This window comes from Oncorhynchus masou, chromosome 23 (assembly GCF_036934945.1).
Source record: "Oncorhynchus masou masou isolate Uvic2021 chromosome 23, UVic_Omas_1.1, whole genome shotgun sequence".
Classification (NCBI taxonomy): Eukaryota; Metazoa; Chordata; class Actinopteri; order Salmoniformes; family Salmonidae; genus Oncorhynchus; species Oncorhynchus masou.
The window spans coordinates 54,282,885-54,296,057 of NC_088234.1; the positions used below are offsets into that span (position 1 = coordinate 54,282,885).

Consider the following 13,173-nt stretch of genomic DNA (forward strand, 5'->3'; position numbering starts at 1 on the left):
CAGTTTTATTTGAGACGACTGTACAACCATCAAGATTACTTGTCAGATTCAACAGAAGATCTCTTTGTTTCTTGGGACCTAGAACAAGCATCTCTGTTTTGTCCGAGTTTAAAAGTAGAAAGTTTGCAGCCATCCACTTCCTTATGTCTGAAACACAGGCTACTAGCGAGGGCAATTTTGGGGCTTCACCATGTTTCATTGAAATGTACAGCTGTGTGTCATCCGCATAGCAGTGAAAGTTAACATTATGTTTTCGAATGACATCCCCAAGAGGTAAAATATATAGTGGTCCTAAAACGGAGCATTGAGGAACACTGAAATTTACAGTTGATTTGTCAGAGGACAAACCATTCACAGAGACAAACTGATATCTTTCCGACAGATAAGATCGAAACAAGGCCAGAACTTGTCCGTGTAGACCAATTTGGGTTTCCAATCTCTCCAAAAGAATGTGGTGATCGATGGTATCAAAAGCAGTACTAAGGTCTAGGAGCACGAGGACAGATGCAGAGCCTCGGTCTGACGCCATTAAAAGGTAATTTACGACCTTCACAAGTGCAGTCTCAGTGCTATGATGGGGTCTCAAACTGGACTGAAGCATTTCGTATACATTGTTTGTCTTCAGGAAGGCAGAGAGTTGCTGTGCAACAGCTTTTTCCCAAAATTTTAGAGAGGAATGGAAGATTCCGATAGGCCGATAGTTGTTTATATTTTCTGGGTCAAGGTTTGGCTTTTTCAAGAGAGGCTTTATTACTGCCACTTTTAGTGAGTATGGTACACATCTGGTGGATAGAGAGCCGTTTATTATGTTCCACATAGGAGGGCCAAGCACAGGAAGCAGCTCTTTCAGTAGTTTAGTTTGGAATAGGGTCCAGTATGCAGCTTGAAGGTCTAGAGTTCATGATTATTTTCATCATTGTGTCAAGAGATATAGTACTAAAACACTTGAGTGTCTCCCTCGATCCTAGGTTCTGGCAGAGTTGTGCAGACTCAGGACAACTGAGCTATGGAGGAATACACAGATTTAAAGAGGAGTCCGTTTTTCTTTCTAATGATCATGATCTTTTCCTCAAAGAAGTTCATGAATTTAGGGCCTCCCAGGTGGCGCAGTGGTCTAGGGCACTGCATCACAGCGCTAGCTGTGCCACCAGAGACTCTGGGTTCGTGCCCAGACTCTGTTGCAGCTGGCTGCGACTGGGAGGTCTGTGGGGCGACGCACAATTGGTCTAGCATCGTCCGGGTTAGGGAGGGCTTGGCCGGTAGGGATATCCTCGTCTCATCGCGCACCAGTGACTCCTGTGGCAGGCGGGCGCAGTGCACGCTAACCAAGGTCACCAGGTGCACGGTGTTTCCTCTGACACATTGTTGCGGCTGGCTTCCGGGTTGATTGCGCGCTTTGTTAAGAAGCAGTGCGGCTTGGTTGGGTTGTGTTTCGGAGGACGCATGACTTTCGATCTTTGTCTCTCCCGAGCCCGTACAGAGTTCTAGCAATGAGACAAGATAGTAGCAACTAATAATTGGATACCACGAAATTGTGGGGTAAAAATTTTTTTTAAATTAAATGTATTACTGCTGAAGTGAAAGGCATCTTCTCTTGGGGAATGCTGCTTTTTAGTTAGCTTTGCGACAGTATCAAAAATAAATGTTGGATTGTTCTTATTTTCCTCAATTAAGTTGGAAAAATAGGATGATCGAGCAGCAGTGAGGTCTCTTCGATACTGCACTGTCTTTCCAAGCTAGTGGGAAGACTTACAGTTTGGTGTGGCGCCATTTCCGTTACAATTTTCTGTAAACTTGCTTCAGAGCTCGGGTATTTTATGAAAACCAGGGAGCTAGTTTCTTATGACAAATGTTTTTAGTTTTTAGGGGTGCAACTGCATCTAGGGTATTGCGCAAGGTTAAATTGAGTTCCTCAGTTAGGTGGTTAACTGATTTTTGTCCTCTGACGTCCTTGGGTAGGCAGAGGGAGTCTGGAAGGGCATCAAGGAATCTTTGGATTGTCTGAGAATTTATACCACGACTTTTGATTCTCCTTAGTTGGGGTCTGAGCAGATTATTTGTTGCGATTGCAATTGTAATACAATGGTGGTCCGATAGTCCATGATTATGAGGAAAAACATGAAGATCCACAACATTTAATCCATGGGACAAGACTAGGTCCAGAGTATGACTGTGACAGTGAGTAGGTCCAGAGACATGTTGGACAAAACCCACTGAGTCGATGATGGGTCCTGTGTGGCTCAGTCGGTAGAGCATGGCGCTTGCAACGCCAAGCGTCGTGGGTTCGTTTCCCGCTAGGACCACCCATATGTAAAAGTAGTGGCCCCAGCCGACTTGTAAGTCGCTTTGGACAAAAGCGTCTGCTAAATGGGATATATATGGCTCCGAAAGCCTTTTGGAGTGGGTCTGTGGACATTTTCATGTAAATGACTTTTCATGCTATGACTACACGGTCCGATCGGAATTTAGGGAACTCAGTGAGGAATGCAGTATACAGCCCAGGAGGCCTGTAAACAGTAGCTATAAAAAGTGATTGAGTAGGCTGCATAGATTTCATTACTAGAAGCTCAAAAGACGAAAACGTCCGGGTTTTTTTGTAAATTGAAATTTGCTATCGTAAATGTTAGCAACACCTCCACCTTTGTGTGATGCACAGGGGATATGGTCACTAGTTTAACCAGGAGGTGAGGCCTCATTTAACACAGTACATTTTTAAGGCTTAAGCCATGTTTCAGTCAGGCCAATCACATCAAGATTATAATCAGTGATTAGTTCATTGACTATAACTGCCTTTGAAGTGAGGGATGTAACATTAAGAGCCCTATTTTGAGATGTGAGGTATCACGATCTCTTTCAATAATGGCAGGAATGGAGGAGGTCTTTATTCTAGTGAGATTGCTAAGGCGAACACTGCCATGTTTAGTTTTGCCCAACCTAGGTCGAGGCACAGACACAGTCGCAATGGGGATAGCTGAGCTGACTACACTGACTGTGCTAGTGGCAGACTGCACCAAGCTGGCAGGCTGGCTATCAGCCTGCTGCCTGGCCTGCACCCTATTTCATTGTGGAGCTAGAGGAGTTAGAGCCCTGTCTATGTTCGTAGATAAGATGAGAGCACCCCTCCAGCTCGGGTGGAGTCCGTCACTCCTCAACAGGCCAGGCTTGGTCCTGTTTGTGGGTGAGTCCCAGAAAGAGGGCCAATTATCTACAAATTCTATCTTTTGGGAGGGGCAGAAAACAGTTTTCAACCAGCGATTGAGTTGTGAGACTGCTGTAGAGCTCATCACTCCCACTAATGGGGAGGGGGCCAGAGACAATTACTCGATGCCGACACATCTTTCTAGCTGATTTACACGCTGAAGTTTTGTTGCGCTAGGTGACCTCTGACTGTTTCATGCTAACATTGTTGGTGCCTACGTGGATAACACTCGCCAGTTTTATCTTTAGCCAGCACCATCTTCAGATTATCCTTAACGTCGGTATCCCTGCCCCCTGGTAAATAGTGTATGATCGCTGGATGATTCGTTTTAAGTCTAATACTGCGGGTAATGGAGGCGCCAATGACTAGGGTTTTCAATTTGTCAGAGCTAATGGTGGGAAGCTTTTGCGTCTCAGACCCCGTAACAGGAGGAGTAGAGACCAGAGAAGGCTCTGCCTCAGACTCCGACTCGCTGCTTAATGGAGAAAACCGGTTGAAAGTTTCTGTCGGCTGAAAGAGCGACACCGGTTGAGCATTCCTACAGCATTTCCCTCCAGAAACCGTGAGAATGTTGTCCGGCTGCGGGGACCGTGCGAGGGGATTTGTACTAACGTTACTATCTGTACTTACTGGTGGCACAGACGCTGTTTCATCCTTTTCGACACTGAAATTACCCTTGCCTAACAATTGTGTCTGAAGCTGGGCTTGCAGCACAGCTATCCTCGCCGTAATGCGATCGTTCCCCTGTATATTATGAGTACAGCGACTGCAATTAGGAGGCATCATGTTAACTCTTGATACTCCCCATCCCGGATCCGGGATCGTGAATAAAGCCTCAGGCTCATTAGCATAACACAACGTTAACGATTTCTGAAAATCGCAAATAAAATGAAAATAATGCGCCTGCTCTCAAGCTTAGCCTTTTCTTAACAACACTGTCATCTCAGATTTTCAAAATATGCTTTTGAACCATAGCAAATCACTAATTTGTGTAAGAGTATGCTAAGCTAGCTTAGCATTTTGAGTAGCATTTAGCACGCAACATTTTCACAAAAACCAGATAACCAAATAAATAAAATAATTTACCTTTGAAGAGCTTCGGATGTTTTCAATGAGGAGACTCTCAGTTACATAGCAAATGTTCAGTTTTTCCTGAAAGAATCTTTGAATCCTACAGGAGAAATCGCTCCGTTTTGTACATCACATTTGGCTACCGAAACTATCCGAAAATTCAGTCACCAAAACGTCAAACTTTTTCCGAATTAACTCCATAATATCGACCGAAACATGGCAAACGTTGTTTAGAATCAATCCTCAAGGTGTTTTTTCACATATCTCTTCATTGATATGCAGTTCGTGGAAGCCTGCTTTCCCCTCAGAATCGCATGGAAAAATACCAGCAGCTGAAAAAGACGCACCAATTTTGACGGAGGACACCGGGCGGACACCTGGAAAATGTAGTCTCTTATGGTCAATCTTCCAATGATATGCCTACAAATACGTCACAATGCTGCAGACACCTTGGGGAAACGACAGAAGGGCAGGCTCATTCCTCTCGCATTCACAGCCATATAAGGAGACAATGGAAAACGGAGCCTCAAAAATCCTGCTGGTTTCCTGGTTGCCGTTTCATCTTGGTTTTGCCTGTAGCTCCCGTTCTAGGGCACCCACAGACAATATCTTTGCAGTTCTGGAAAATTCAGAGTGTTTTCTTTCCAAAGCTATCAATTATATGCATAGTCGAGCATCTTTTTGTGACAAAATATCTTGTTTAAAACGGGAACGTTTTTCATCCAAAAATGAAATTGCGCCCCTAGAGTTTCAAGAGGTTAATGTTACTACTTAGCTTCGGCTGGTGGAGGTCCTGTAGAACCATGTCCAGATAAAGCGTCCGGATTGAAAAATTTGAATGAAAAAAAGTTGAGTGGTATATATAAACGGAAATTAAAAAGTAAAAACCGTAAAGTTGTCAAGTGGCAAAGTAAGGTTGGCAACAAAACGCACAGCAACACGTAAACAAGTCTACAAGTTGTGACCGGTTCCATTTCAATGCAGCCGATGACCTAATTTAAATTGAATTACATCATGTCTTAGACATATACATGAAGAATGTATTCTCTTAAGGATACTCGCCAAGTTTCGTCTGAAAGTTGTTCCCCTAAATCCTCTTCAACTGATCGCTGCCCACACCTGCCCGCCTGCCTAGCATCACTACTCTGGACGGTTCTGACTTAGAATATGTGGACAACTATAAATACCTAGGTGTCTGGCTAGACTGTAAACTCTCCTTCCAGACTCACATTAAGCATCTCAAATCCAAAGTTAAATCTAGAATCAACTTCCTATTTCGCAACAAAGCCTCCTTCACTCATGCTGCCAAACATACCCTCGTAAAACTGACTATCCTGCCGAACCTTGACTTTGGGCGATGTCATTTACACAATAGCCTCCAACACTACTTGGATGCAGTCTATCACAGTGCCATCCGTTTTGTCACCAAAGCCCAATATACTACCCACCATTGCGACCTGTGTGCTCTCATTGTCTGGCCCTCGCGACATATTTGGCGCCAAACCCACTGGCTCCAGGTCATCTATAAATCTTTGCTTGGTATAGCTCTGCCTTATCTCAGCTCACTGATCACCATAGCAACACCCACCCGTAGCACACGCTCCAGCAGGTATATTTCACTGGCCATCCCCAAAGCCAACACCTTCTTTGGCTGCCTTTCCTTCCAGTTCTCTGCTGCCAATGACTGGAATGAATTGCAAAAATCAATGAAGTTGGAGACATATATCTCCCTCACTAACTTCAAGCATCGGCTGTCAGAGCAGCTTACCGCTCGCTGCAACTGTACACAGCCCATCTGTAAATTGCCCAACTACCTACCTCATCCCATATTTGTTTTTTAGTTTTTTTCTGCCCTTTTGCACACCAGTATTTATACCAGTATTTATACTTGCACATCCTCTTCTGCACATCTATCACTCCAGTGTTAATTGTTAAATTGTAATTACTTCGACACTGTGGCCTATTTATTGCCTTACTTAATTTGCACACACTGTATACAGATTGTGTTATTGACCCGTTTATCCCATGTGTAACTCTGTGTTGTTGTTTTTGTTGCACTGCTTTGCTTTATCTTGGCCAGGTCGCAGTTGTAATTGAGAACTTGTTCTCAACTGGCCTACCTGGTTAAATAAAGGTGAAATAAAATAAAGAATAAATGATGGGACGTGACTAGAGTATGAAGATACAAAGAAATGGGATCTAGGAATATTGAACTTTTGTACTAACTGCTCAAAAGACGCAAAATCTGTATCAATGTACATGTTCGGTGAGGAGATCCCTTTTCCAGACTAGACATGAAACGGCGGTATAATAATGGAGAGAATGTATTGTTTGTTCATAATACTTCCAAATTGTTTGAGAGTATAAAATAGATAATCCAACTCTGCCCAATTGATAACAATATCTCTGGAGTGTCAGATGAAGAGGGAATAAAAAGCATATTATAAAGACTACTGATGTTGAAAAAAGAATGACCATTTTTTATGAAACCAGTTTGATCTGCCGAGATAATGGAGGGAAACTCTGACTCAAAATGGCAGGCAATCATCTTAGAAAGTATCTTTACATTACGATACAGTAAAGAAATTGGCCTATATGAACCACACTCAACAGTGTTTTCTTCCTTTTTCAGAATAAGTGAAATTGTTGAGGGTAAAGAGTTTGAGGAGAATGATTACTCAAATTTGGAAAGCAAGAGAGGAGAGAGTTGATCTGAGATTTTTTTTTTTTGAATTAGCTCTGAAATCCGTCAGGTCCAGGGGATTTACCACACTGCATAGATTTAATTGCCAACACAATCTCTTCTACGGAGAGCTGTTCTTCTAAATCAGCAGCTATCTCAGGTTCAACTGTAGGAATATCTAAGTTCTCAAAAAAGGTGTTGAGTAAGGTAGCATTACCAGCGGATTCCAAAGTGTATAATTGTGAGTAAAAGTTATGAAAGCATGAATTGACCTCTAAATGATCCATACATGTGTTACCCAGCTCGTCAGTTATCTCAGCTATGGTTTGATTTGCGGATCTCTGACGCAACTGGTGTGCTTGCATTTTCCCTGATTTCTCTCCATGTTTATCATTTTTGTATCGAGATTTACTAATTAGATTTTGAGCTTGTCGAGTTGAAAGAAAATCAAATTCTGAAGTGTCAAACATTGTTTTAGTAAAGAGTGTGAATATGCCATATCCAAATCCAAGATTTTATTTGTAAGTTCCTCTAGGTGTGGAATGTTGCACTTCGTTAATCTTGCGATGTACGTAATAATTTGGCCCCTTAGATAAGCCTTCATTGATTCCCATACTGCTGTAGGCGACAGTCCAGGGGTTAGATTAAGATCGAGAAATAGTTCAATTTGAGATGTTATAAAAGCAACAAAGGTTTCTTCTGATAGCAGTAGTGATTTAAGCCGCCAGGGGCAATAATTAGGTTGTGTATTTGGTATAAGTAGTTTCATATGGAGCGGAGAATGATCCGAAATGATTCAAGCTTGGTAATCACACTCGCGATAAGTGGCAGAAATCTATTGTCTAGGAAAAAGTACTCTATACGTGAGAAGGTCTTATGAATTGGTGAGAAAAAGATTACTTCCTAGCTGTGGGATTGTGGAAACACAACACATCAAATATGCAATATGTCTTAAGAAATAGCTGAACTGTAGATACTGTCTCTGATGAAGATGATACCTTAGGAGAGCTATGATCCAGATTGGGCTACAGTACACAATTCATATCACTACCTAGTATTAGGTGGTGTGTGTCCATATTTGGTAATCGAGAAAATACATTTGTGAAGAATGAACTGTTATCCCAATTTGGTGCATAAATGTTAGCCATGATAACAGGTGTGATATACAGTATTCTTACTGCTATAATGAAACAGCCTGCTGAGTCTGCCTCTGCACTTGACATTGCGAACAGTATGTTTTTATTAATTAAAATGGCTGCTCCTCTAGTTTTAAATGAGAGTGGTCGAAAGTGCAGAGATGTGTCTCCTGAAGAAAGGCAATATCTACTTTAAGGTGATTTAAATGAGAAAGAAACCTTTTACATTTCACTGGGTAATTTAAAGATTTAACATTCCAGCTAGCAAAAATGACCGAGCAACCAGATGTCCCTCTCATGTTAATAGGCTTAGCCATGTAAAGTCAGGTGGGAAAAGGATAGATGCCAGATTACAATAACAACTAATCCATTACAGTTTTTCCAAAAATAGCAAAGAAAAACCCAACATTTGTTTGAAGAAGAATTAAAAAACATAAACAAACAATACTCTGAAGTCTGGTATAGAAAAGTAAACCCACCCTGGTCACCTTGGTCACCTAATAGAACAAGGTAATCGCTAATCCACACGCAAAAATATACACACATGATGTGCTTGTAGTGGGGAATACTAAACCTATCGAGAAGAGAGCCCTGCTGAAATAATGAAGGATTTAGAAGAAGTTGCGCATAATAAATAAATAAATAAATAAATAAGAATGACTTATTTACAACCCAAAACTAGGCTGTTTTAAAAGAAAGTATAAAACATTTTATAAATTACATCTTACAGCAAATAGACATGAGCAGCTTCATGGTAATAAAATAAAATGTTAAAACAAAAGGACGTTTGACTCACCAGAACTAAGGCACTAACGTTACCTAATAATAACAATATCAACTGATACCACTGGCAACGCTATACAGTATCTACAAAAGAGAGACTGAGTCTGCAGTGGTAGAAACATTCATCCATTACCCTAATCGCCAAATAGGTAAACATTCAGTAATTTGCTTCATCTGACCTTGGTAGAATATTCGTCTTTACAAAGACCATCGCCTTATGGGGTCTTGGAACTCTTTCTCTGTGCTGTTGTATGTTATATGGAGCCGGGCAGGAAAAGAGAAAAGCTACACCATACCTAACCTTGGTCCGTTTACAGAGCAGACTCTTGACATTGTTAAAGCAGCACGGTCACAAGCAACGCTGGGGGCATCGTCTGAGAAGATAGAGATGGATGCTCTGTTGCATCAAAGTGGGCCTAATTCTCTGGCACGCCGAAGAATATCAATACAATCCTGATAGTAGTGTAGTTTAGCCACAATGACGCAAGGTTTTCTGCCAGGCTTTCTTGCTTGAGAGCCCCGATGTGAGCAGTCTACAAGGATGTATTTATACAATTTGAGGGCTTCCTTCAATAACTTTGAGACCGATGAAGTAGAACTTGAGCCCTGGTCCTCATCTACCCCCATGATCCTGAAATTGGATCTTTGCATATAACCTTGTAGATGTATGAATTGTTCCTTAAGCCTAGCCACATCAGTTTCGAGCTTCTTATCGAGTTTGTAGCGTAGTCGTGTCATCTGAGCATGTTGACAAGCCTTGTTCCATGTCGGAGACAGTTTTCTTAACTGTATCCAGTTCAGTGCGAACCATTGCTGGATGCTTTGTGAGCTCATTCTTGACTGCTTGTAATATCGACTTAATAAAATGGAAGTCCTCACTGAGCGCCTCCTTGAGTTCCGACTTGAGTATAGATGGAGAAGCAAGAATCTCGGCCTTCAAATCCATTTGTTGAAGCACACAAGCTCCTCGTCTTGGGCCTAGTGTTTTCTCTTTCGTCAGTGACTCCGATGAAACGTAAACTTTTTCAGGTTATTCGGCATTTACACATTAAAACAAAAATAAAAGTTGAACAGAGTAAAGCAAGTCATTCAATGGCTGTGTTTCCTAGTTCTTTTTGGGTCAAAGTAAAAAATATATATATATAAAAAAAAAATGCTATTTCAGCATTAGCTCGGAAAAACATGACCTACTCCATGTCTTGATCACTAGCGCCCCCAATTATCTATAGTTCTAAGATTTCAATACAGATGTAGGATCTTAATTTGAGCTAGTTTGCTACAGCAGGAAAATGAACCTGCCGCAAAAGGAAATGTGAATTATTAAGTGGATTATAATTAAAACCTCTTGATACTCCCCATCCCGGATCCGGGATCGTGAATAAAGCCTCAGGCTCATTAGCATAACGCAACGTTAACGATTTCTGAAAATCGCAAATAAAATGAAAATAATGCGCCTGCTCTCAAGCTTAGCCTTTTCTTAACAACACTGTCATCTCAGATTTTCAAAATATGCTTTTGAACCATAGCAATTCACTAATTTGTTTAAGAGTATGCTAAGCTAGCTTAGCATTTTGAGTAGCATTTAGCACGCAACATTTTCACAAAAACCAGATAACCAAATAAATAAAATCATTTACCTTTGAAGAGCTTCGGATGTTTTCAATGAGGAGACTCTCAGTTACATAGCAAATGTTCAGTTTTTCCTGAAAGAATCTTTGTGTAGGAGAAATCGCTCCGTTTTGTACATCATATTTGGCTACCGAAACGAACCGAAAATTCAGTCACCAACAACGTCAAACTTTTTCCGAATTAACTCCATAATATCGACCGAAACATGGCAAACGTTGTTTGGAATCAATTCTCAAGGTGTTTTTTCACATATCTCTTCATTGATATATCGTTCGTGAAGCCTGCTTTCTTCTCTGAATTCCATGGAAAAATACTTGCAGCTGAGGTTTGCGCACCAATTTCGGCGCAGGACACCAGGCGGACACCTGGTAAATGTGGTCTCTTATGGTCAATCTTCCAATGATATGCCTACAAATACGTCACAATGCTGCAGACACCTTGGGGAAACGACAGAAAGGGCAGGCTCATTCCTCTCGCATTCACAGCCATATAAGGAGACAATGGAAAACGGAGCCTCAAAAATCCTGCTGATTTCCTGGATGCCGTTTCATCTTGGTTTTGCCTGTAGCTCCCGTTCTAGGGCACGCACAGAGAATATCTTTGCAGTTCTGGAAACGTCAGAGTGTTTTCTTTCCAAAGCTATCAATTATATGCATAGTCAAGCATCTTTTTGTGACAAAATATCTTGTTTAAAACGGGAACGTTTTTCATCCAAAAATGAAATAGCGCCCCCAGAGTTTCAAGAGGTTAATGGACATTTTCATTTGTGCAAATCAAGTCAAATTTCTAATTGGAAATGACAAACATTTAATTCATATCAAAATGGTTGCTGTCAAAAAGTGTTTGAATTCAAATGGATTTACCCTATACTATAGCATAGTGAAGAACGTCCTGACACAGTTCAAATCTGATTTGAGTGCCATGATGGTGTTTTTTAGAAGAACTGCTACTACCATGGAGAAGTGGAGGGCCACGCTAACTCTGACGTCACTCTCAGCACCTGCTCTGGACTCCGGTAAGTAACACTTCACTCTATAAGATCCCAGCAGCCTCAGTCAGACATGCTGTGTAACTGGCCCTTAAAGCTCTGTCAACAATCAGGTATGAGTGTCCACTTACCCAAGAGTATAGAAGAGTCCACCAGAGGATATAACCGATCCCTAGACAGAGAAAATGGACTTGGTCTGGGCCAACCAGTGATTATTTTTATAACATTTTTTATTTAACCTTTATTTAACTAAGCAAGTCAGTTAAGAACAAATGATTATTTACAATGATGGCCTACGTGTCTGTCCTCTCCTCTGGGCATGTGTCTGTGCCTAATAGCCACCTGGAAATAATAAAGCTGCCTGCCTGACTGAGTGGTAACAGCAACAGAAAGCCTGCTGATGTACGCTTATCTCCTGTTTAATTACCCCAAAACTACAGATGCATTATGTGACGAGAAAACGTTTAATATGCCATTATCCTTTTAACAACACTATAAAAGCCAATGACTAGGAACATTTAGCGGTAATACACCTGAACTAGAAGTATTGCTGTAGCTGAAGAGTCAAGCAATTTGACGAGCAATATGTGGCTTGGCTTTGATGCCAAAACAAATTGTTTCAGAGTTTTGGTTGGCCTAAGAACACATTTCGGGCAGTTGAATCTACTGTAGGTCAGTGGGTCCATTTACATTGACTGAGTTATTGCACTAAGAGCCATTAGTTCAGTCCCTCTAAAAAGCTCAAATCTAAATAATCCAGCCGCAAGAAAGGAAATAAAGATTTTTCCAGTTGAGTTGTTAGGCTGTGTATTAATCCAAAGGAAAGGTAGTAAAGAGGGGAAAAAACAAATGTATCAGTAAGCTTTAAAAATAGCATTTCAACTATAAACAGTTTCCTAGTTACAAACATTTCTGCCCACAAATGCAGTCAATAATCAAGATGGCTTCCCCCTTCCTGACACACTCAAACCAGGGTTACGTTCAGTACGACAGAACGGTGTGCAATGTTAAACTCAACGGAAATGGTACTGAACGACCAGTTGAAAAAGCTGTGATTATTGTGGCCCTTAGAGCAGTTACCATGAATGTAGTTTGCTGCATGAGTTTTGAGATTTCAGATGGTCACACCCATATTGATTCGGCCACAACTCGCCACACCCACCAAACAGGAGCAAATCTACCTCAAAGGCTGTTGAAGAACGGTGCACACCGTTTTGAGGAAATGTGTCGTTCAATACAAACTGTCACACAACGTAGAAAATGTTGAAGGGAGCTGAACACACCCTAGGAAGTGACTATGTGTGTGGCTAGGGAGTGACTGGGGCAGAGCCCACAGCATTTACACATCTCAAGGAACCAAGGAACATTGTGGGTTATACCATATTCAATCAAAACCGGTAAGATGTTTTTTTCTGTGTAAAATAATGTTCAGGTCCAGAAAATTGACCCACTCGCACTGCTCACAGCCAGGAAAGTAAACATGTGGAATTCAGAAATAGTTTGGGTTTTAAAACACATCATCTGCAATGTATTTGCCCTCCTGAAACTAGGCCTGATATGTGATTCATGCCAGACTTTTGGGTTTTATTTGCTAACACCAGATTAAAGAACCACCTCCTTATCATAGAGAAATACCTTAATCATTGACTTGTTTTCCACATAGCTCATGATCATTTTGTATTAT

The 13,173-nt window shown here is 41.3% G+C and overlaps 1 protein-coding gene across 2 annotated transcripts in view; it reads left to right on the forward strand.

Annotated features, from left to right (window-relative positions):
* The window catches only part of LOC135511054 (disintegrin and metalloproteinase domain-containing protein 12-like), a 155,140-nt gene that overhangs the window by 99,799 nt on the left and 42,168 nt on the right, over positions 1 to 13,173 (forward strand). For both annotated transcript variants that reach the window (XM_064932538.1, XM_064932539.1), the window contains exon 5: positions 11,440 to 11,516. In XM_064932538.1, the coding sequence (XP_064788610.1) occupies positions 11,440 to 11,516 (77 nt within the window). The remainder of the gene's footprint in view (positions 1 to 11,439; positions 11,517 to 13,173) is intronic.